The 25,658-nt window shown below is 45.2% G+C and overlaps 1 protein-coding gene across 1 annotated transcript in view; it reads left to right on the top strand.

Annotated features, from left to right (window-relative positions):
* Positions 1-6,052, top strand: part of LOC139230838 (aquaporin-3-like) — a 31,375-nt gene extending 25,323 nt beyond the window's left edge. Inside the window, exon 6 of the mRNA XM_070862474.1 lies at positions 5,878-6,052. Within this exon, the coding sequence (XP_070718575.1) occupies positions 5,878-6,052 (175 nt within the window). The remainder of the gene's footprint in view (positions 1-5,877) is intronic.
* Positions 6,053-25,658: the final 19,606 nt, after the last annotated feature.

Below are 25,658 nucleotides of genomic sequence, written 5' to 3'. Positions count from 1 at the left end.
CCTTTAATAAGATTCCAGAGTGCAGGTACCTCGTGGGTGACCTGCTTATATACTGTGCTCCCAAGGGCTGCTGGGATCCCTTGGGACTCCAACAGGTGGGCGCTCTGGTGGTCAGGTGTCATGCAGATTACAAAGGGTTAAATACACAACATCACTCCCCCGTGAAGTCAACAGTACACTTATTTACAAGATGAGACGATCTGGGGCTTTACGCTCCCCTGTCGATCGTCTCGGTACAAATGCGGGTGTGGGTGGGTTGGTCAGTTCTTCACTGGGCTGTTGGGCAGCCGGCCTTGCCGGGCTGCTGGGGATGGTGAGTTCGGTTTCATGGTCAACCATGAGGTCAGTTGCCACTTGTGTGTGTGTTGGAGGGTCAAAGTTGGTGGTGTCCTCTTCGGGTTGTTTGTAGCTGTTGGTGAACCACAATTTGATTTGGTCCAAATGTTTTCTGTGCATTTGTCCATTGGTCAGTTTGACCTGGAACACCCTACTCCCCTCTTTGGCTGTGACCGTGCCACCAAGCCATTTGGGACCATGTCCATAATTGAGCACAAACACAGGATCATTGATCTCAATATTGCGTGACAAATTTGCGCGGTCATGGTACATCACTTTGTTGATGCCGCTTGCCCTCCACGTGATCATGGAGATCAGGGTGGTCAAGAAGGAGCCTTGTTTTAAGCGCCCTTTTCATGAGCAGCTCGGCTGGGGAAATCCCGGTGAGCGAGTGGGGTTTGGTGCGGTAGCTGAACAGCTCTCGGGACAACCGAGTCTGCAGGGAGCCTTCTGACACACGTTTCAAGCTTTGCCTGATGGTCTGAACTGCCCGTTCTGCCTGGCCATTGGATGCGAGCTTGAACGGGGCAGATGTGATGTGTTTGATCCCGTTGCAGGTCATGAATTCCTTGATTTCAGCACTGGTGAAGCATGGCCCATTCTAACTGACTCGGCCATCAGGCTAGCCGTGCGTGGCAAACATGGCTCGTAGGCTTTCAATGGTGGCTGTGGACGTGCTTACAGACATTATTGCACATTCAATCCATTTTGAGTAAGCATCCACGACAACCAAAACCATTTTGCCTAGAAATGGGCCCGCATAGTCTACATGGATCCTCGACCACGGTTTGGAGGGCCACGACCACAAACTTAACGATGCCTCTCTGGGTGCATTGCTCAGCTGAGAGCAAGTGTTGCACTGGCGCACGCATGACTCTAAATCTGAGTCGATGCTGGGCCACCACACATGGGATCTGGCTATGGCTTTCATCATTACGATGCCTGAATGGGTGCTGTGTAGTTCACATATGAATGTGTCTCTGCCTTTCTTGGGCAAGACCACGCGATTGCCCCACAATAGACAGTCCGCCTGCAGGGACAACTCGTCTTTGCGTCTGTGGAATGGCTTAATAGCCTCCTGCATCTCCACTGGGACACCGGACCAGCTCCCATGGAGGACACAGTTTTTTTTACCAAGGACAGTAAAGGATCCTGGCTGGTCCAGGTCCAGATTTGGCAGGCCATAACGGGGGACTTTTCGTGCTCAAATGCCTCCATGACCATGAGCAAGTCCGCTAGCTGTGCCATTTCCACCCTGGTGGTGGGCAATGGCAGCCGACTGAGAGCATCTGCGCAGTTCTCTGTGCCCGGTCTGTGGTGGATTACAAGGTTGTATGCTGACAGCGTGAGCGCCCATCTTTGGATGCGGGCAGAGGCATTGGTATAAATCCCTTTGCTCTCAGAGAACAGCGATATGAATGGCTTGTGGTCAGTTTCAAGCTCAAACTTGAGGCCAAATAAGTACTGGTGCATTTTTTTTACCCCGTAAACGCACGCCAGAGCCTCTTTTTCAATCATGCTGTAGGCCCTTTTGGCCTTGGACAAACTCCTGGACGCATAAGCGACCGGTTGCAAAATCCCCGATTCGTTAGCCTGTTGTAACACACACCCGACACCGTATGATGATGCATCGCAAGCTAGCACTAATCGTTTACATGGGTTATACAGGACAAGCAGTTTGATTGAACACAACAGATTTCTGGCTTTCTTAAAGGCAGCCTCTTGTGAATTCCCCCATATCTAGTTGTCTCCCTTGCGCAGTAGCGCATGTAGGGATTCTAGCAGGGTGCTTAACCCAGGTAGGAAATTACTGAAATAATTAAGGTGTCCCAGGAACGACCGCAGCTCCGTCACGTTCTGTGGTCGCAGCGCATTCTTGATGGCCTCCGTCTTGGTGTTGGTGGGTCTGATGCTGTCTGCTGCGATTCTCCTTCCCATGTCCTTCGATGTCCTGTGCCAGGAAAACACACTTCGAGCGTTTCAACCTGAGCCCCATGTGATCCAACCGACTAAGAACCTCCTCCAGATTCTTCAAGTGCTCCATGGTGTCCCGACCTGTAACCAATATGTCGTCCTGGAAGACCACTCTACAAGGAACCGACTTTAGCAGGCTCTCCATGTTCTGCTGGAAGATCGCCGTGGCTGACCAAATCCCGAACGGGCACAGGTTGTAGATAAACAGATCTTTGTGCGTGTTGATGCAGATGAGGCCTTTCGAAGACTCCTCCAGCTCCTGCGTCATGTAGGCCGAGATCAGGTCCAGCTTGGTGAATGTCTTTCCTCCAGCCAGTGTCGCAAATAGGTTGTCTGCCTTGGGTAGCGGGTACTGGTCCTGCAGCGAAAATCGGTTAATCGTTACTTTATAGTCCCCACAAATTCGAACCGTGCTGTCCTCCTTGAGTACCGGGACAATCGGACTGGCCCAGTCGTTGAATTCCACCAGCACAATGATGCCTTCACGTTGCAGCCCGTCCAGTTCAATTTCCACTTTTTCATGCATCATGTCATGCAGGTTACAAAGGGTTAAATACACAACAATCAGAATGACTAGAAAGTAAGATTGATATTCAGTTAAACAATAATGGACCTTTCTATACATGTAATCTCTATGAAAATTGAATGCCATTGTCAGTAGCCCCTCAGACGAACTGCAAGAATGGGTTTCTGCTTGATGTTTGAGGCATAGCAAAAGCTGAGTTAAAGGGCTCCTCTATGTCTATATTTAACTGAACAGGATAGAGAAACTGATGATATGTTCGCAAAAAGCCAGTCATCTTGCCAGAATGTCCAAGCACTGTCATTGGTTGTGCATTCAGGTGAGCCTGATACTTTGCGGGTCAGTTGGTCGATACAGTATTCAAATCTCGAGCAAGAGACACTGTTCAGGAGGGTTGTCCTGGATCAGTCAGAGTATTCTGTCACCAAAAAATTCATGTTTTTAGAGGGTTTTTTTTAACTCTGGCTATAGAGCAGATTTCATTAGGCAAGGAAAAGTGATTTCTAGACTTTATAATAAAAACAGAAAATGCTGGAAATACTCAGCAGGTCAGGCAGCATCTGTGGAGAGAGAAACAGAGTTAATGTTTCAGGTCGGTGACCTTTCATCAGAACTGGAAAAACTTAGAGATGTAACAGACTTTAAGCAAGTGCAGAGGCTGGGAAAGTGGGGAGGGGAGGTCTGTGATAGGGTGGAAGGCAGAAGAGATTAAATGACAAAAGGGACGATGGTGCAAGGCAAAAGGGGATAGTAATGGGAGAAGTAAAGAAACAAAAGATGGGTCTGGAAGAGGTGTAAATGGGAATAGCACAATCATTAACAGCTGCCATGTGAAAAAATAGGGGCAGAGGTTCTGATCTGAAATTGTTAAACTCGATGTTGAGTCCCGAAGGTTGTAAAGTGCCTAACTGAAAGATGAGGTGCTGTTCCTCGAGCTTACCTTGAGCTTCGTTGGAACAGTGTAGGAGGCTGAAGACCGAGAGGTCAGAGTGGGAGTGAAGCGGAGAATTAGAGTGACAGGTGACTGGAAGCTCAGGGTCACACTTGGGGACTGAACGGAGGCGCTCTGCAAAGCGTTCACCTAATCGACGTTTGATCTCCTCAATGTAGAGGAAACCACATCACGAGCAGCGAATACAGTAGACTAAATTGAAAGAAGTACAAGTAAATCACTGTTTCACCTGGAAGGAGTGTTTGGGGACCTGGTTGGTGGGAAAGGGAGAGGTAAAAGGACAGATGTTGCATCTCCTGTGCTTGCACGACAAGGTACCGTGGGAAGGGGAGAGGGTGCTGGGGGTGATTGAGGAGTGGACCAGGTTGTCGTGGAGGGAGTGTTCTCTTTGCTATGCTGAAAGTGTAGGGGAGGGGAAGATGTGATTGGTGGTGGAATCATGCTGGAGGTGGTGGAAGTGACGGAGGATGATCCATCAAATGTGGAGGCTGGTGGGGTGAAAGCTGAGGACAAAGGGAACCCTGTCATGGTTCTGGGAGGGAGGGGAAGGGGTGAGAGCAGAACTAGATTTTGCAGTTTGGTTGTCAACTCCCCCTAGACCTTCTAATATCTTGAACAATTTTTTCCCAAAGGAAAATTTAAAGTTGGATCACTTAGACTGATCTTGGAGATTGGGAGCCACATGCCCTTTCCAGAAGAAGATCCTTAAGGTTCAGTGTGCAAGGAATAGGTTACCAATAGAAAGTGCTCCGTTTCAGCCTGACTAGATCATAAAGACTATTGCTGTCAGTAGTGGACAGCATTCCATTGCATGTAGCATGCATAAACCTAAATTCCCTCTTACAACCTAGCAAGGGCAGCAGTTCAGCAGGTTTTGACTACGTTAGAATATTTAGGGGCAGTTGTATTTTTGTTCATTGGATGTGAGTGATTCTGGCAGGGCCCCATTTATTGTCCATGCCTAGTGTGGGCCACCTTTTTGACTTACAGTGGGTAGCACTCTCGCCTCTGAGTCAGAAGGTTGTGGGTTCACTGTTCCACTCCAGAGACTTGAGCATAAAAAAATCTAGGCTGACACTCCAGTACAGTACTAAGGGAGTACTGCACTGTCAGAGGTGCCGTCTTTCAAATGAGGTTAAAATGAGATCCCATCTATTCACTCAGGTGGATGTAAAAGATCCCATGGCACTATTTTGAAGGAGAGCAGGGGAATTATCCCTTGTGTCCTGGCCAATATTTATCCCTCAATCAACATAACAAAAACAGATTATCTGGTTATTATCACATTGCTGTTTGTGGGAGGTAGCTGAGCTCAGATTGGCTGCCGCGTTTCCTACATTACAATTCCTACAGTGACTACATTTCAAAAAGTACTTAATGTCTGTAAAGCACTTTGGGATGTCCGGTGGTCATGAAAGGCACTTTATAAATACACATCTTTCTTTCTTTACTGCAATCCTTGTAATGATGTTGTTCCCATGATGGTATTAGGTAGGGAGTTCCAGAAACAATGTAAGAATGCTGCTCGATGCCCATGTTAGGATAATGCATAAATTGAAGGGGGCCTTGGCGATGGTGTTCTTGTGACGTTAGTGGTCTTATTCTTCTCAGTGGTAGCTGTCACAGGGTTCGAAGGTGCTGTTGAAGTAAATTTGGTGAGTTGCTGCAGTGCATCTTATAGATAATACATATCGCAGCCAAAGTGGGCTGGTGGTGAAGGGGTTGAATATTGCATCTACTGGCAGGTTGAAAAACAAATGGAATGCCTCGTCCTGGATGGTGTCGAGCTTCTTGAGCGTTCTTTTAGCTGCACTCATCCAGATGAGTGGTGAGTATTCCATCACATTCCTGACTTGATCCTTGTAGATGTTGGTAAGACTTTAGGTTGTCAGGTGGTGAGCCACTTGTCAAAGAGTTACTGCCACTGCCCTGTTCTTGGAGCCTCAGTGTTGATATTTTTGATATGCCACTGACAATGGAATTGGTAAAATGACATGTTTATATGCTGAAGTGTATTCTGATAGCATTTTCTCATTTTATTTTATTGATTCACTGTAAAGTCCACCTTTGTTGTGTTTCTCTCTTTATTCAGGGCTGGAAACTATTGGTTTTGGATCCCACTTGTCAGCCCAATCATTGGTGCTATTTTTGGTGTTTTGATGTATCTGTTCATTGTTGGATTGCGTGTTGAAGCAAGAAGCGGCTGCTCACCCAATGCAGAACAAAATGTAAAGTTAATGAGCCAGAAACCAAAGGGGAGGCGCTGATGATTAGAAAGTGCATGGATTGTGATTCGCTGAAAAATTTTGTTTTAATAATCTTCAGGATATTCGCCACTTGATTTGTTTAGTCCAATGTCATGTTAATTCCTTTGAGAATTGCATTTCTGTTCACATTTTTATGTATATTTTCTATCATTTTATTATCTGCAGAATCAATTTTTTGTGAATTTTTAATACTGGACGAGAGAGAAATATGCAAGACAACAGATCTTTTCATAATTTTCAATATTTTCTGACTTCTTAAAAAAATTGTAAACCATTTTGTATATTTTATTTTGTATTAAATAAACTACTGTAGAACTCAACGGGTCAGTGGCAGATAGAGTCTGTATTTTATCAATTTAATTGACTAACCAAAAGCAATAAAAGACACGTCCAGCTGTCCAGCAGACACATATCCCCAATCACATTTCTTTATAAAGCGCTGGAGTTTCTTTTTATTGAGAAATTGATGTCAAGGTCATAGCTCATAGTAGAGAACATCAACAAAGTTGAATAGGGCAGGACAAGAGATAAATCAAGAAATAGTGATTAGATGATGCAGTGCTTAGTCTTTAAAAGTCTGCGGATTACAGGAGGAAGGAAAAACTGAGGAAGATAAGGAGTCTTCACTTTTGAGGTCCTGAGAAAGAATGAGTTGGAGTAGGAGACAGTTGCTCTTCAATTGCTATAGGTGTGCTGTTCTGGGGTTAATTATGGATTGCTAAAAGTTTCTGGGAGCAGTTACTCCTACTGGTTAACACACCATTTTACTGTGTTCAGTCTGTGGGCTAAAATGTAGGTTTTTCCACCTTCACACTGGATCAGCCATTAGGAAGGAGCAGCACTAATCCTACAAAATATTGTCAAACTGCAATTAGGAGGCAGTTAAGCACCTGAAATTGTACTGGGAAAGCAAATCCATTTTACTCTGTATAATTACTTGTCAATTGGACAGTAAAGAGTAAGGAAAGCTAGTATGCAGATGAGAAGCCATTTGCCTTCTTCACCACCTGCTGCACCTGCATGCCAACCTTCAATGACTGATGTACCATGACACCCAGTTCTCGTTGCACCTCCACTTTTCCTAATCTGCTGCCATTCAGATAATATTCTGCCTTCGTGTTTTTGCCACCAAAGTGGAAAACCTCACATTTATCCACATTATACTGCATCTGCCGTGCATTTTCCCACTCATCTAACCTATCCAAGTCACCCTGCAGCCTCTTAGCATCCCCCTCACAGCTCATACCACCACCCAGCTTAGTTTCATCTGAAAACTTGGAGATATTACTCTCAATTCTTTCATCCAAATCATTGATGTATATGCAAATAGCTGGGGTCCCATCACTGAGCCCTGCGGCACCCCACTAGTCACTGCCTGCCATTCTGAAAAGGACCCGTTTATCCTGACTCTCTGCTTCCTATCTGCCAATCAGTTCTTTATCTACGTTTATTACATTACCCCCAATACCATGTGCTTTAATTTTGCACACCAATCTCTTGTGTGGGACCTTGTCAAAAGCCTTTTGCAAGTCCAAATACACCACATCTACTGGTTCTCCCTTGTCCACTCTACTAGTTGCATTCTCAAAAAATTCTAGAAGATTTGTCAAGCATGATTTCCCTTTTATAAATCCATGCTGACTTGGACCGATCCTGTCACTGTTTTCCAAATGCACTGCTATTTCATCTTTAATAATTGATTCCAACATTTTCCCCACTACTGATGTCAGGCTAACCGGTCTATGAATCCCTGTTTTCTTTCTCCCTCCTTTTTTAAAAAGTGGTGTTACATTAGTTACCCTCCAGTCCATAGGAACTGATCCAGAGTCGATAGACAGTAGGAAAATGATCACCAATCCATCCACTATTTCTCGGGCCACTTCCTTGAGTACTCTGGGATGCAGATTATCAGGCCCTGGGGATTTATCGGCCTTCAATTCCATCAATTTCCCCAACACAATTTCCTAATTAATAAGGATTCCCTTCAGTTCCTCCTTCTCGCTAGACCCTCGTGAAGACAGAATCAAAGTATTTGTTCAACTGATCTTTGATCCCCATTATAAATTCACCTGATTCTGACTGCAAGGGACCTACGTTTGTCTTCAGTAATCTTTTTCTCTTCACATATCTATAGAAGCTTTTGGAGTCAGTTTTTATGCTCCCAGCAAGCTTCCTCTCATACTCTATTTTCCCCCTCTTAATTAAACACTTTGTCCTCCTCTGCTGAATTCTAAATTTCTCCCAGGCCTCAGGTTTGCTGCTTTTTCTGGCCAATTTATATGCCTCTTGGATTTAACACTTTTTCCCTTCTTAGCCATGGTTGAGCCTCCTTCCCCGTTTTATTTTTACTCCAGAAAGGGATGTACAATTGTTGAAGTTCATCCATGTGCTCTTTAAATGTTTGCCATTGCCTATCCACCGTCAACCCTTTAAGTATCATTCGCCAGTCTATTCTAGCCAATTCACGTCTCATACCATCGAAGTTACCTTTCCTTAAGCTCAGAACCCTAGTCTCTGAATTAACTATGTCACTCTCCATCTTAATAAAGAATTCTACCATATTATGGTCACTCTTTCTCAAGGGACCTCGCACAACAAGATTGCTAATTAGTCCTTTCTCGTTACACATCACCAGAAAACCATCCCTAATACACTCTAGGAAATCCTCTTCCACCGTACTGCTACCAGTTTGGTTAGCCCAATCAATATGTAGATTAAAGTCGCCCATGATAACTGCTGTACCTTTATTGCAGCCATCCCTAATTTCTTGTTTGATGCTGTCCCCAACCTCACTACTACTGTTTGGTGGCCTGTACACAACTCCCACCAGCATTTTCTGCACTTTGGTATTTCGTAGCTCCACCCATACCGATTCCACATCAACCAAGCCAATGTCCTTCCTTACTATTGCATTAATTTCCTCTTTAACCAGCAACGCCACCCCGCCTCCTTTTCCTTTCTGTCTATCCTTTCTGAATGTTGAATACCCATGGATGTTGAGTTCCCAGCCTTGGTCACCCTGGAGCCAAGTCTCCATGATGCCAATTATATCATTTTGTTAATTGCTGCCTGCGCAGTTAATTTGTCCGCCTTATTATGAATACTCCTTGCATTGAGGCACAGAGCCTTCATGCTTGTCTTTTTAACGCACTTTGTTCCTTTAGACCTTTGCTGCAATGTGGCCCTTTTTGATTTTTGCCTTGGGTTTCTCTGCCCTCCACTTTTACTTTTCTTCTTTCTATCTTTTGCTTCTGCCCCCATTTTACTTCCCTCTGTCTCCCTGCATAGGTTCCCATCCCCCTGCCATATTAGTTTAACCCCTCCCCAACAGCACTAGCAAACACTCCCCCTAGGACATTGATCCCGGTCCTGCCCAGGTGCAGACCGTCCGGTTTGTACTGATCCCACCTCCCCCAGAACCGGTTCCAATGTCCCAGGAATTTGAATCCCTCCCTCCTGAGCCACTCCTCAAGCGACGTATTCATCTTAGCTATGCTGCAAATCCTACTTTAACTAGCACGTGGCATTGGTAGCAATCCTGAGATTACTACTTTTGAGATCCTGCTTTTTAATTTAACTCCTAGCTCCCTAAATTCAGCTTGTCGGACCTCATCCAGTATTTTACATATATCGTTGGTACCTATATGTACCACGAGAACTGGCTGTTCACTCTCCCCCTCCAAAATGTTCTGCAGCCGCTCCGAGACATCCTTGACCCTTGCACCAGGGAGACAACATACCATCCTGGAGTCTCGATTGCAGCTGCAGAGCCGCCTATCTATTCCCTTTACAATATAATCCACTACCACTATAGCTCTCCCACTCTGTTTCCTGCCCTCATGTGCAGCAAAGCCACCCATGGTGCCATGAACTTGGCTGCTGCTGCCTTCCCCTGATAGAAACATAGAAACATAGAAAATAGGTGCAGGAGTAAGCCATTCAGCCCTTCAAGCCTGCACCACCATTCAATAAGATCATGGCTGATCATTCACCTCAGTACCCCTTTCCTGCTTTCTCTCCATACCCCTTGATACCTATAGCCGTTAGGGCCATATCTAACTCCCTCTTGAATATATCCAACGAATTGGCATCAACAACCCTCTGCGGTAGAGAATTCCACAGGTTAACAACTCCCTGAGTGAAGAAGTTTCTCCTCATTTCAGTCCTAAATTGCTTACCACTTATCCTTAGAATGTGTCTCCTGGTTCTGGACTTCCCCAACATCGGGAACATTCTTCCTGCATCTAACCTGTCTAGTTCCGTCAGTATTTTATGTTTCTATGAGATCCCCTCTCATCCTTCTAAACTCCAGTGAATACAGGCCCAGTCGATCCAGTCTCTCCTCATATGTCAGTCCAGCCATCCCGGGAATCAGTCTGGTGAACCTTCATTGCACTCCCTCAATAGCAAGAACATCCTTCCTCAGATTAGGAGACCAAAAGTGAACACAATATTCCAGGTGAGGCCTCACCAAGGCCCTGTACAACTGCAGTAAGACCTCCCTGCTCCTGTACTCAAATTCCCTAGCTATGAGAACCAACATACCATTTGCCTTCTTCACCTCCTGCTGTACCTGCATGCCAACTTTCAATGACTGATGTAGCATGACACCCAGATCTCGTTGCACCTCCTCTTTTCCCAATCTTCCGCCGTTCAGATAATATTCTGCCTTCGTGTTTTTGCCACTAAAGTGAATAACCTCACAGTTATCCACATTATGCTGCATCTGCCATGCATTTGCCCAATCATCTAACCTGTCCAAGTCACCCTGCAGCCTCTTAGCCTTCTCCTCACAGCTCACACCGCCACCCAGCTTAGTGTCATCTGCAAACGTGGAGATATTACACTCAATTCCTCCATCTAAATCATTGATGCATATTGTAAATAGCTGGGGTCCCAGCACTGTGCCCTGCGGCACCCCACTAGTCACTGCCTGCCATTCTGAAAAGGACCGTTTATTCCGACTCTCTGCTTCCTGTCTGCCAAACAGTTCTCTATCCATGTCAGTACATTACCCCCAATACCGTGTGCTTTAATTTTGTACACCAATCTCTTGTATGGGACCTTGTCAAAAACCCTTTGAAAGTCCAAATACACCAGTTCTCCCTTGTCCACTCTACTCGTTACATCCTCAAAAAATTCTAGAAGATTTGTCAAGCATGATTTCCCTTTCATAAATCCATGCTGACTTGGAGCGATCCTGTCACTGCTTTCCAAATGCACTGCTATTTCATCCTTAATGATTGATTCCAACATTTTCCCCACTATTGATGTCAGGCTAACCGGTCTATAATTACCCGATTTCTCTCTCCCTCCTTTTTTAAAAAGTGGTGTTACATTAGCTACCCTCCAGTCCATAGGAACTGATCTAGAGTCGATAGACTGTTGGAAAATGATCACCAATGCATCCACTATTTCTCGGGCCACTTCCTTGAGTACTCTGGGATGCAGACCATCAGGCCCGAGAGATTTATCGGCCTTCAATCCCATCAATTTCGCATAACACAATTTACCATCTAATAAGGATTTCCTTCAGTTCCTCCTTCTCACTAGACCCTCGGTCCCCTAGTATTTCCAGAAGGTTATTTGTGTCTTCCTTTGTGAAGACAGAACCAAAGTATTTGTTCAACTGGGCTGCCATTTCTTTGTTCCCCATTATAAATTCACCTGATTCTGACTGCAAGGGACTTACATCTGTCTTCACTAATCTTTTTCTTTTCACATATCTATAGAAGCTTTTGCAGTCAGTTTTTATGTTCCCGGCAAGCTTCCTCTCATACTCTATTTACCCCCTCTTAATTAAACCCTTTGTCCTCCTGTGCTGAATTCTAAATTTCTCCCAGTCCTCAGGTTTGCTGCTTTTTCTGGCCAATTTATATGCCTCTTCCTTGGATTTAACACTATCCTTAATATCTCTTGTTAGCCACGGTTGTGCCACCTTCCCCGTTTTATTTTTACTCCAGACAGCGATGTACAATTGTTGAAGTTCATCCATGTAATCTTTAAATGTTTGCCATTGCCTATCCACCATCAACCCTCTAAGTATCATTTGCCAGTCTATTCGAGCGAATTCACGTCTCATAACATCAAAGTTACCTTTCCTTAAGTTCAGGACCCTAGTCTCTGAATTAACTGTGTCACTTTCCATCTTAATAAAGAATTCTACCATATTATGGTCACTCTTCCCCAAGGGGCCTCGCACAACAAAATTGCTAATTAGTCCTTTCTCATTAAACATTACCCAGTCTCGGCTGGCCAGCCCACTAGTTGGTTCCTCGACATATTGGTCTAGAAAACCATCATTAATACACTCCAGGAAATCCTCCTCCACCATATTGCTACCAGTTTGGTTAGCCCAATCTATATGTAGATTAAAGTCGCCCATGATAACTACTGTACCTTTATTGCATGCATCCCTAATTTCTTGTTTGATGCTTTCCCCAACCTCACACTGTTTGGTGGTCTGTACACAACTCCCATTAGCGTTTTCTGCCCTTTGGTATTCCGCAGCTCCACCCATACAGATTCCACATCCTCCAAGCTAATGTCCTTGCTTATTATTGCGTTAATTTCCTCTTTCACCAGCAACGCTACCCCACCTACTTTTCCTTTCTGTCAATCCTTCCTGAATGTTGAATATCCCTGGATGTTGAGTTTCCAGCCTTGGTCACCCTGGAGCCATGTCTTCTTTATGCCAATTATATCATATTCGTTAATTGCTGACTGCGCAGTTAATTCATCCACCTTATTACGAATACTCCTTGCATTGAGGCGCAGAGCCTTCAGGCTTGTCTTTTTAACACACTTTACCCCTTTATAATTTTGCTGTAATGTGGCCCTTTTTGATTTTTGCCTTGGGTTTCTCTTCCTTCCACTTTTACTTTTCTTCTTTCTATCTTTTGATTCTGCCCCCATTCTACTTCCCTCTGTCTCCATGCTTAGGTTCCCATCCCCCTGCCATATTAGTTTAACTCCTCCCCAACAGCACTAGCAAACACTCCCCCTAGGACATTGATTCCGGTCCTGCCCAGGTGCAGACTGTTCGGTTTGTACTGGTCCCACCTCCTCCAGAACCAGTTCCAATGTCCCAGCAATTTGAATCCCTCCCTTCTGTACCACTCCTCCAGCCATGTATTCATTTTAGCAATCCTGCAATTCCTACTCTGACTAGCACGTGGCACTGGTAGCAATCCTAAGATTACTACCTTTGAGGTCTTACTTTTTAATTTAACTCCTAGCTCCCTAAATTCAGCTTGTAGGACCTCATCATGTTTTTTTACCTATATTGTTGGTACCTATGTGCACCACGACAACTGGCTGTTCACCCTCCCCCTCCAAAATGTCCTGCAGCTGCTCCGAAACATCCTTGACCCTTGCTCCAGGGAGGCAACATACCATCCTGGAGTCTTGATTGCAGCCGCTGAAACGTCTATCTATTCCCCTTCCAATAGAATCCCCTACCACTATAGCTCTTCCACTTTTTTTCCTGCCCTCCTGTGCAGCAGAGCCACTCACGGTGCCATGAACTTGGCTACTGCTGCCCTCCCCTGATGAGTCATCCCCCCCAACAGTACTCAAAACGGTGTATCTGTTTTTGGGGGGGGATGACCGCAGGGGACCCCTGCACTACATTCCTTCTGCTGCTCTTCCGACTGGTCACGCATTCCTTATCTGCCTGAGTAACCCTTGCCTGCGGTGTGGCCAACTCACGAAACGTGCTATTCACAACATCTTCAGCATCGCGGATGCTCAGAGTGAATCCACGCGCAGCTCCAGTGCTGCAATGCGGTCTGTCAGGAGCTGCAGCAGGATATACTTCCTGCACGTGTAGTCGGCAGGGACACTGGAAGCGTCCCTGAGTTCCCTCATAGCACAGGAGAAGCATAATACGTGTCTGAGCTCTCCAGCCGTGACTTAACCCTTAGATTAACTTAATTTGGCAACAATGTCAAAGGTTACCTACTGATAAGGAAATAAAAAGAAAAAAAATTAAATACTCACCAATCCACCAGACAATCACTTACCCGCTTGTCTGTGACGTCACCCTTCGATTTCGTTCTACTTATTTTTTTACCTTCTGCCCCTGCACCTGCACCAGCTAGCCTCCCAACTCACCGCTCCTCGAACTCCCACTGCTTCTCGAACTCCCGGGCCTTTTATAGGCCTCCCGACTCACTGCTCCTCAAACTCCCGCTGCCCCTCAAACTCCCGGGCCTTTTATAGGCCTCCCGCTTAAGAATTCATAGCCGCACATTGCTATTAAGAACAAATTGGTTTATTAACAAATGTTTAACAATCACACTACACATTACCAGTTCATCCACTAGGCTAACAACCGCATACTTCATCGTGGATGACCTAGACCCAACTGACTGGGGTTTTATTGAGTCTTGTGAATATCACATGACTGGCTAAGCCACTCAGAATGCAACAGCTCTTCTTCTCTTCTTCTTAGGCAGACTCTCAGAGTCGAGGATGATTTGCTTCCACACTAAAACGAGTTCTAAGATGACTACAGTCTCTGTCACAGATGGGGCAGATGGTGGTTGGTGGGACGGATAGGTGGGGTGCTTGATTTGTCATATGCTCAGTCCGCTGTTTGTGCTTGGCTTCCGCATGCTCCTGGCGACGAGACTCTAAATGTTTGGAGCCTTCTTGAATGCATCTCCTCCACTTTGAGCAGTCTTGGGCCAAGGATTCCCAAGAGTCGGTGGGGAAATTATATTTTTTCCAAGAAGGCTTTGAGGGTGTCCATGAAGTGTTTTCTCTGCCCTCCTAGGGCTCGTGGCCTGCTGTGATGTAGCTCGGAATAGAGTGCTTGTTTTGGTAGTCTAGTATTGGGCATGCGGACAATGTGGCCCGTCCACAGGAGCTGATCGAGCATGGTTAATGCCTCGATGCTGGGATGTTGGTCTGAGAGAGAACACTGACATTGGTGTGTCTATCCTGCCAAAGAATTTGCAGGATTTTGCGGAAGCAGCATTGGTGATACTTCGCTGGTGCATACTCACAGTTGCATACATTATAATAAACACTTAAAAGATGTGGTAGGTTAGGTGTCAAACATCTGAAACAAAGCACAAGCATCAAAGATAGCGTGGTGCCAGCACAAGCTGCCAACATTCCTAAGCTACATAAAGTTGCGTGTACGTGATTAAACATTGTGCTGGCTACTGATTTGTATTTCGTTACAACATAACAAGAGTCCAGTAGTAATTATATATATTTATACAACAGGCTGTATTTGAAGAACTGTGTATGGAAATGTAGTTTAGACATAGTTACTTAGCAGATATGGTTTACACCTTTAAGAACTGGCACCCCTTAGAAGGCAGCAGGAATAAATGCTTGACGGATCAGGTTACTTTGCTGCATTGCTGGTATTATTGTAAATTTTTCAGTGGCATTTTCATCCTGTTCTTCATCACTTGAGCGCATTAACATTCAAGATCCATTTTCAACCTCCAACAATTCTGTTAGTGTTGGGAAATGTACAGTAAATGTGCGGACACTTGATTTCACATAGTGAGGACCCAGGCAGGAGGAAGAGTATAGGACTGTAGAGAAGCAATAGTAGAAGGTTCTGAAGACTAATAAAGATGAAAGTGTTAGTAAAATAGATAGAAAGAGAGAAAGACAAGTGAGATAGGTGACAAGCTTTTTGGTTATAAGGGAGAGATGCAGTAAGTGGTCTATCTAATGATGGCTATAGAGTGTCAGTTTTCTGAAAACTCTACTTAGGAGTTGGTAAGTTTGATATTACTTAAATAAAGGATGAATCAACTCTCTATGAATCAACAGTGACTACACTTCAACAGTACTTCATTGGCTGTAAAGCGTTTTGAGAAATCTGGTGGTCATGAATGGCGCTATATAAATGCAAGTCTTTCTTTCTTTTCTATCCCCACTCCAGCAGAACCTGCTGGAGACTGTACTATGATCACAATATGCAATTGTTAGAGGTCATGCAAGGCATTTTGGTGTAGAGGACTATGTGGTTAATTTTCTTTTTCTTTTTGAAATGGCAAGTTAAGAGTACATGTATATTGAAGATTAAGTCTATCTATATTGACTACGCTCCAGTCCATTTGTATATTTATGAGGACTGAAAATTTGTGGCCAAAGACTCAGCAGAGCTAACAGAGTCCAGTGACCTAGCCATCTTGAGTTCTACTAATATTTTTTGAACTATTTTTTTTTATATAGTCAGCTGTAACAATTGTTCAGTTTCCTCCTATAGTGCACCGATGTTCTCACTTCCACTATCATTTGTAAAAACTGATGCTAAATATTTATGTAATATCTTTGCCATACTTTGATCCTTCACAATTATAAAAGTACTTACTATTTACTTTCATATTTTATGCTAGCCTTTCTCATATTATTTTAGCTCTTCTAATCTCACTCTTCGCTTCCTTACTATACTTTCTATATTTCTCATAATTATCTTTAATATTGTTAGCCCTAATTTGATCATATACCTTTCTTTTAAGTTTCAGGTTAGTTTGAATATCACTATTTATTCTTGGATCTCTATTATCTATGCCCGCTTCTTTTTGCCTGGTATGAATATGTTTATTTTTACTATCCATCTTCTATTTTAAGATCTGCTGATCCGCTGACCTGTTTTCTAACTTTTCTACCCAGTTAGTTTGGTCCAGAACCCTTATTATCTCAGTGAACTTTGCCATTTTCCAGTCTAGCACTCTTATTTTTGAGTAGTAATACCACTGCTATATCTGCCTAATGGTGCCCAGAGTCCTGAAACATGACATATGACTACACACAAAACAACACTAAAGCAAAATACTGCGGATGCTGGAATCTGAAATAAAAACATGGGAAGTCCTCCAGAGGAATTTCTAGGCCAATATCTTGCTAGGCCATTTCAGAGGGCATTATGATTCAACCAGATCTTATGAAACTCGAGTCATGATTGCAGGCAGTATAGCAGATGGGGTGGACGATGACTGCCTTCTCGCGGCCCACCCTGTTACGTGATCTTAGCTCCTAGATCACAATTAATGTCATCTCACAGGACACCGAACATGTTGTTAAATCAACTCCCGGTGACAGTAGCGAACCAAGTATAGCAGACAAAAATCAGGCCTCGCTGTCTAGGCTTACAATATAAGAGTGGTCACTTCAGTAGAGTACTGCAGGATTGCTGATGTTCATGGAACCCAGCACCGCACAGGTCACAATCTTCAAGAGAGAAAATAAGACAATTAGAGAAAAGAAAAGGGAAGCTACAAGACCCTCAATATGAGCGTGAAAATCTGTGCTATTCAGTGAAGCTACAGTGTGTAGTTATATAATATATAAAAACAGAAAATGCTGGGAATCTCAGCAGGTCAGTCAGCATCTGTGACCACCAGAGGGCCTACCTGTTGGAGTCCCAAGGGATCCCAGCATCCCTTGGGAGCTGGGTATATAAGCAGGCCATCCACGAGGTACCGGCACTCTGGAGTCTTATTAAAGGAGCTAAGGTCACACTTGCTTATTGTACACGGTATTCAGTTTCATCCTTTATTATGAACGTATCAATTGGCGATGAGGTAACGAACAAGCGCGCGAAAATGCAAAGAACAGTTGGCATCCTGGAGAAGTTCTCAGAAGGGAACGATTGGGAGGCCTTCATGGAGAGACTCGACCAATACTTTGTGGCCAACGAGCTGGAAGGGGATGAGAAAGCTGCCAAACGAAGGGCGATCCTCCTAACTGTCTGTGGAGCAACAACCTATGGCCTCATGAAGAGCCTCCTAGCTCCAGTAAAACCAACAGAGAAATCCTATGAAGAATTGTGTACGCTGGTCCGGGAACACCTAAATCCTAAGGAAAGTGTTTTGATGGCAAGATATCGGTTCTACATGTGTCAACGGTCGGAGGGTCAGGAAGTGGCGAGCTATGTTGCCGAACTAAGGCGCCTCGCAGGACATTGCGAATTTGAGGGATTCCTAGAACAAATGCTTAGAGACTTTTTTGTACTGGGCGTTGGCCGCGAGGTAATCCTTCACAAACTATTGACTGTTGCAACTCCGAATCTAAGTAAAGCCATAACGATAGCCCAGGCATTTATGTCCACCAGTGACAACACCAAACAGATTTTGCAGAGTAAAGAAGTTTCGGCCAATACTGTGAACAAAGTAACATCGGTTTCGAGCAGGAATATACATGGCAGAACGTACACGCCGGCTGCTGCTGCCCCACCTCAGATGACTCAGAATCCACCATCAATCGTTAATGCGAGGCAGTTAACACCATGTTGGCGCTGTGGAGATGATCATTGGCCCCATCAATGCTGCTTCAAGCACTATGCGTGCAACGGTTGCAGAACAATGGGACACCTCCAACGAATGTGCAGGTGAGCTGCAAACCCTGCAAACCCTGCAAATCACCACGTTGCAGAGAAAAATCGATCCACTGTGGATCAGGGGGAATTGGAGACTTGTACGGGGTACACACATTCGCCACAAAATGTCCATCAATAATGCTGAAAGTTGAACTGAACGGAATTTCAGTATCTATGGAACTGGACACGGGTGCGAGTAAGTCCATAATGAGTAAAAAGGCCTTCGACAAGCTGTGGGGCAACAAGGCACACAGGCCCAAGCTCAGCCTCATTCACACCAAACTAACAACATAGAAACATAGAAACATAGAAAATAGGTGCAGGAGTAGGCCATTCGGCCCTTCGAGCCTGCATCACCATTCAATAAGATCATGGCTGATCATTCACCTCAGTACCCCTTTCCTGCTTTCTCTCCATACCCCTTGAACCCTTTAGCCGTAAGGGCCATATCTAACTCCCTCTTGAATATATCCAATGAACATATTGGATATGCTCTCTGCGGTAGGGAATTCCACAGTTTAACAACTCTCTGAGTGAAGAAGTTTCTTCTCATCTCAGTCTTAAATGGCTTACCCCTTATTCTTAGACTATGTCCCCTGGTTCTGGATTTCCCCAACATTGGGAACATTCTTCCTGCATCTAACCTGTCCAGTCCCGTCAGAATTTTACATGTTTCTATGAGATCCCCTCTCATCCTTCTAAACTCCAGTGAATAAAGGCCCAGTTGATCCAGTCTCTCCTCATATGTCAGTCCAGCCATCCCAGGAATCAGTCTGGTGAACCTTCGCTGCACTCCCTCAATACCAAGAACGTCCTTCCTCAGATTAGGAGACCAAAAGTGAACACAATATTCCAGGTGAGGCCTCACCAAGGCCCTGTACAACTGCAGTAAGACCTCCCTGCTCCTATACTCAAATCCCCTAGCTATGAAGGCCAACATACCATTTGCCTTCTTCACTGCCTGCTGTACCTGCATGCCAACTTTCAATGACTGATGTACCATGACACCCAGGTCTCGTTGCACCTCCCCTTTTCCTAATCTGCCGCCATTCAAATAATATTCTGCCTTTGTGCTTTTGCCACCAAAGTGGATAACCTCACATTTATCCACATTATACTGCATCTGCCATGCATTTGCCCACTCATTTAACCTGTCCAAGTCACCCTGCAGCCTCTTAGCGTCCTCCTCATAGCTCAGACCGCCACCCAGTTTAGTTTCATCTGCAAACTTGGAGATATTACACTCAATTCTTTCATCTAAATCATTATTGTATATTGTAACTAGCTTGGATGCCAGCACTGAGCCCTCACTGCCTGCCATTCTGAAAAGGACCCATTTATCGCGACTCTCTGCTTCCTGTCTGCCAACCAGTTCTCTATCCACGTCAGTACATTACACCCAATACCACGTGCTTTAATTTTGCACACCAATCTATTTTGTGGGACCTTGCCAAAAGTCCTTTTAAAGTCCAAATACACCACATCCACTGGTTCTCCCTTGTCCATTCTACTAGTTACATCCTCAAAAAATTCTAGAAGATTTGTCAAGCATGATTTCCCTTTCATAAATCCATGTTGACTTGGACCGATCCTGTCACTGCTTTCCAAATGCGCAGCTATTTCATCCTTAATGATTGATTCCAACACTTTCCCCACTACTGATGTCAGGCTAAATGGTCTATAATTCCCCATTTTCTCTCTCCCTCCTTTTTAAAAAAGTGGTGTTACATTAGCTACCCTCCAGTCCATAGGAACTGATCTAGAGTCGATAAACTGTTGGAAAATGATCACCACTGCATCCACTATTTCTAGAGCCACTTCCTTAAGTACTCTGGGATGCAGACTATCAGTCTCCGGGGATTTATCGGCCTTCAATCCCATCAATTTCCCGAACACAATTTCCCGCCTAATAAAGATATCCTTCAGTTCCTCCTTCTCACTAGACCCTCGGTCCCCTAGTACTTCCGGAAGGTTATTTGTGTTTTCCTTCGTGAAGACAGAACCAAAGTATTTGTTCAACTGGTCTACCATATTTTTATTCCCCATTATAAATTCACCTGAATCTGACTGCAAAGGACCTACGTTTGTCTTCACTAATCTTTTTCTCTTCACATATTTATAGAAGCTTTTGCAGTCAGTTTTTATGTTCCCTGCAAGCTTTCTCTCGTAATCTATTTTCCCCCTCTTAATTAAACTCTTAGTCTTCCTCTGTTGAATTCTAAATTTCTCCCAGTCCTCAGGTTTGCTGCTTTTTCTGGCCAATTTATATGCCTCTTCCTTGGATTTAACACTATCGTTAATTTTCCTTGTTAGCCACGGTTGAGCCACCTTCCCCATTTTATTTTTACTCCAGACAGAGATGTACAATTGTTGAAGTTCATCCATGTGATCTTTAAATATTTGCCATTGCCTATCCACTGTCAACCCTTTAAATATCATTTGCCAGTCTATTTTAGCCAATTCACTTCTCATACCATTGAAGTTACCTTTCCTTAAGTTCAGGACCCTAGTCTCTGAATTAACTGTGTCACTCTCCATCTTAATAAAGAATTCTACCATATTATGGTCACACTTCCCCAAGGGGCCTCGCAGAACAAAATTGCTAATTAGTCCTTTCTCATTACACATCACCCAGTCTAGGATGGCCAGCCCTCTAGTTGGTTCCTTGACATATTGATCCAGAAAACCATCCCGAATACACTCCAGGAAATCCTCTTCCATCGTATTGCTACCAGTTTGGCTAGCTCAATCTATATGTAGATTAAAGTCCCCCATGATAACTGCTGTACCTTTATTGCACGCATCCCTAATGTCTTGCTTGATGCTGTCCCCAACCTCACTACTACTGTTTGGTGGTCTGTACACAACTCCCACTAGCGTTTTCTGCCCTTTGGTATTCTGCAGCTCCACCCATACTGATTCCACATCATCCAAGCTAATGTCCTTCCTTACTATTGCGTTAATTTCCTCTTTAACCAGCAACGCCACCCCACCTACTTTTCCTTTCTGTCTATCCTTCCTGAATGTTGAATACCCCTGGATGTTGAGTTCCCAGCCTTGGTCAACCTAGAGCCATGTCTCCGTGATGCCAATTATATTATATTCATTAATTGCTGCCTGTGCAGTTAATTCGTCCACCTTATTACAAATACCCATCGCATTGAGGCACAGAGCCTTCAGGCTTGTCTTTTTAACACACTTTGTCCCTTTAGAATGTTGCTGTAATGTGGCCCTTTTTGATTTTTGCCTTGGGTTTCTCTGCCTCCACTTTTACTTTTCTTCTTTCTATCTTTTGCTTCTGCCACTATTTTACTTCCTTCTGTCTCCCTGCATAGGTTCCCATCCCCCTGCCATATTAGTTTAACCCCTCCCCAACATCACTAGCAAACACTCCCACTAGGACATTGGTTCCGGTCCTGCCCAGGTGCAGACCGTCCAGTTTGTACTGGTCCCACCTCCTTCAGAACCGGTTCCAATGTCCCAGGAATTTGAATCCCTCCCTCCTGAACCAGTCCTCAAGCCACGTATTCATCTGAGCTATCTTGCGATTCCTACTCTGACTAGCACGTGGCACTGGTAGCAATCCTGAGATTACTACCTTTGATGTTCTACTTTTGAATTTAACTCCTAGCTCCCTAAATTCAGCTTGTAGGACCTCATCCCGGTTTTTACCTATATCTTTGGTATCTATATGCACTGTGACAACTGGCTGTTCACCCTCCCCCTACAAAATGTCCTGCACCCGCTCCGAGACATCCTTGACCCTTGCATCCTGGAGTCTCGATTGCAGCCGCAGAAACATCTATCTAATCCCCTTACAATAGAATCCCCTACCACTATAGCTCTCCCACTTTTTTTCCTGCCCTCCTGTGCAGCAGAGCCTCCCATGGTGCTATGAACTTGGCTGCTGCTGCTCTCACCTGATAAGTCAACCTCCTGAACAGTACCCAAAGCAGTGTATCTGTTTTGCAGGGGAATGACCGCAGGGGACCCCTGCACTGCCTTCCTTGCACTGCTCTTCCTGTTGGTCACCCATCCCCTATCTGGCTGTGTACCCTTTACCTGCGGTGTGGCCAACTCACTAAACGTGCTATTCACGACATCCTCAGCATCATGGATGCTCCAGAGTAACTCCACCCACAGCTCCAGTGCGGCAATGCGGTCTGTCAGGTGCTGCAGGCAGATACACTTCCCGCACATGTGGTCTTCAGGGACACCGGAAGCGTCCCTGACTTCCCACATAGCACAGGAGGAGCATAACACGTGTCCGAACTCTCCTGCCATGACTTAACCTTTAGATTAACTTTATTTGGCAACAACAATGATAAATGTTACCTAATGAGAGGGGGAAAAAAAAGAAAAACTATTCACCAATCACCAGCCAATCACTTACCCCCTTGGCTGTGATGTCACCTTTCGATTTCGTTCTACTTCTTTGTTTACCTTCTGCCCTGCAGCTGCACCAGCTAGCCTCTCCAATGACTGATGGGCCTTTATAGGCCTCCTGTGCTCCCCAGACTCGCTTTGCTCCGAGCTCCCGCCTCTGCGATGACTGATGGACCTTTATATGCCTCCCGAACTCCCCAGATTCGCACTGCTCTGAACTCCCACCTCTCCGATGGCCGATGGGCCTTTATAGGCCTCCTGAACTCCCCAGACTCGCACTGCTCCGAACTCCCGCCTCTCGGACAATTGATGAGCCATTATAGGCCTCCTGAACTCCCCAGACTCGCGCTGCTCCGAACTCCCACCTCTCTGATGACTGATAGGCCTTTATATGCCTCCCGAATTCCCCGGACTCGCGCTGCTCCGACCTCCCACCTCTCCTACGACTGACTTTGAACCTGTGGCTCCCAAAGCTCTCCCCCAAGGGACTGATCACTGTAATTGGCAGTGCAGAAGTCAAAGTCTCCTATGATGGAGCAGTACACGAACTCCTGCTGCGGATTGTGTCAGGGGATGGCCCCACATTGATAGGCAGAAGCTGGCTGGGAAAAATCCGAGCGCTTTCGTCGGTCGACGACGCCTCATGTGCCCAGGTTCTGAGCAGGTTTCTATCGTTGTTTGAGCCAGGCATTGGAAGCTTCTCAAGGGCGAAAGTGCAGATCCATTTGGTTCCCGGTACGCGACCCATCCACCACAAGGCACAGGCGGTACCGTATATGATGCGTGAGAAAGTGGAAATTGAGCTGGACAGGCTGCAGCGAGAAGGCATGATCGCGCCGGTGGAATTCAACGAGTGGGCTCGTCCGATTGTCCCGGTACTTAAAGAGGACGGCACGGTCAGAATTTGTGGGGACTATAAAGTAAGGATTTACTGTTTTTCGCTATCCAAGGCAGACGACCTTTTTGCGACCCTGGCTGGAGGGAAGACGTTCTACAAGCTGGATCTGACCTCGCCTACATGACGCAGGAGCTGGAGGAATCTTCGAAAGGCCTCACCTGCATCAATGCGCACAAAGGTCTGTTCACCTATAAAAGATTCCCATTCGGGATTCGGTCGGCCGTGGCAATCTTCCAACGGAACATGGAGAGCCTGATAAAGTCGGTTCCTCGCTCCGTGGTTTTCCAGGACGACATACTGGTTACAGGTCGGGACATCATTGAGCACTTGAAGAATCTGGAAGAGGTTCTTAGTCGGTTGGATCGCGTGGGGCTCAGGTTGAAACGCTTGAAGTGTGTTTTACTGGTGCAGGAGGTCGAGTTCTTGGGAAGAAGAATCGCGGCAGATGGCATCAGACCTACTGACCATCAAGAACGCGCCAAGACCACAGAACATGACGGAGCTGCGGTCGTTCCTGGGACCCCTTAACTATTTCGGTAAAACCCCTACATGCACTACTGCGCAAGGGAGATGACTGGGTATGGGGGAATTCACAAGAGGCTGCCTTTAAGAAGGCCAGGAATCTGTTGTGTTCAAACAAACTGCTTGTCTTGTATAACCCTTGTAAACGATTAGTTCTAGCTTGCGATGCGTTGTCATACGGGGTCGGGTGTGTGTTACAACAGGCTAACGAATCGGGGATTTTGCAACCAGTCGCATATGCGTCCAGGAGTTTGTCCAAGGCCGAAAGGGCCTACAGCATGATTGAAAAAGAGGCTCTGGCGTGCGTTTACGGAGTGAAGAAAATGCATCAGTACTTATTTGGCCTCAAGTTTGAGCTTGAAACTGACCACAATCTGCTCATATCATTGTTCTCTGAGAACAAAGGGATTAACACCAATGCCTCTGCCCGCATCCAAAGATGGTCGCCCACGCTGTCGGCATACAACTATGTAATCTGCCACTGACTGGGCACAGAGAACTGCGCTGATGCTCTCAGTCGGCTGCCATTGCCCACCACCGGGGTGGAAATGGCACAGCCTGCAGACTTGCTCATGGTAATGGATGCATTCGAAAACAAAATGTCCCCCGTTACAGCCCGCCAGATGAGGATCTGGACCAGCCAGGATCCTTTACTGTTCTTGGTAAAAAACTGTGTCCTCCATGGGAGCTGGTCCAGCATCTGTATTTATGGTGTTCTAAGCGTAAGGGAAGAAAACAAAAGCGTCGATCCAGACATTACCGGCTGGTGGACAAACCTCAGGAGACCAATTGATGTTGTTTAAGTTTATCTATGTTCTTCCTTCTTTAATGTGGTTGTACGTTGCCTACATGCTGGTAAATATAATGTAATTGAAATGAAATCTAACTGTGTTGAAATGCAATTGTAGTGATTGAACCCCCTCCAAGCTGGGAGGGTGTAAATGTAAAAAGTTTGTACCTGTAAAGGGAAAAGTGTGTATCTATAGTGATGTTGCATAAGTGTAATGCATATTTTGGGTATTAGTTTAGTTAATTTACGGGGAAGGTTGTCTCTTGGGAGTCAAGAATTTTGCTCACCTGGAAGATGATACCATAAGTGGTATGGTATCACAGGGGGGACTGTAGAATTTACCAATATTCCGCAAAGATTCCTTGTAACTTTCCCCATGCAGAGGAGAAGAATCCCTTTTTGGACTTTTAAAATGGAAGGAAAAACTTCGGGACACAAATGAGTTTAAAGGGCAGACGAGGCCTGCAGGGGATAAAAGGGGATGCATTCATGGAGACCCCCCCAGTGTTTGGACTCATAGGAATGGGAATTTAATTTGGAACTCGATTAACATTTTGATATCCTAGGAAAAACTCTGAGGAAGATACCTAAGAGCTTTACAAATTTAAGATCGCTAAAGAAACATGTTGGAACTGACTGCCAGAACGGAGGGTGGGAC

This window comes from Pristiophorus japonicus, chromosome 2 (genome assembly GCF_044704955.1).
Source record: "Pristiophorus japonicus isolate sPriJap1 chromosome 2, sPriJap1.hap1, whole genome shotgun sequence".
NCBI classification, from domain to species: domain Eukaryota; kingdom Metazoa; phylum Chordata; class Chondrichthyes; family Pristiophoridae; genus Pristiophorus; species Pristiophorus japonicus.
The sequence above is the reverse complement of the archived record's forward strand: the minus strand, read 5'-3'. Positions and strand labels throughout refer to the sequence as shown.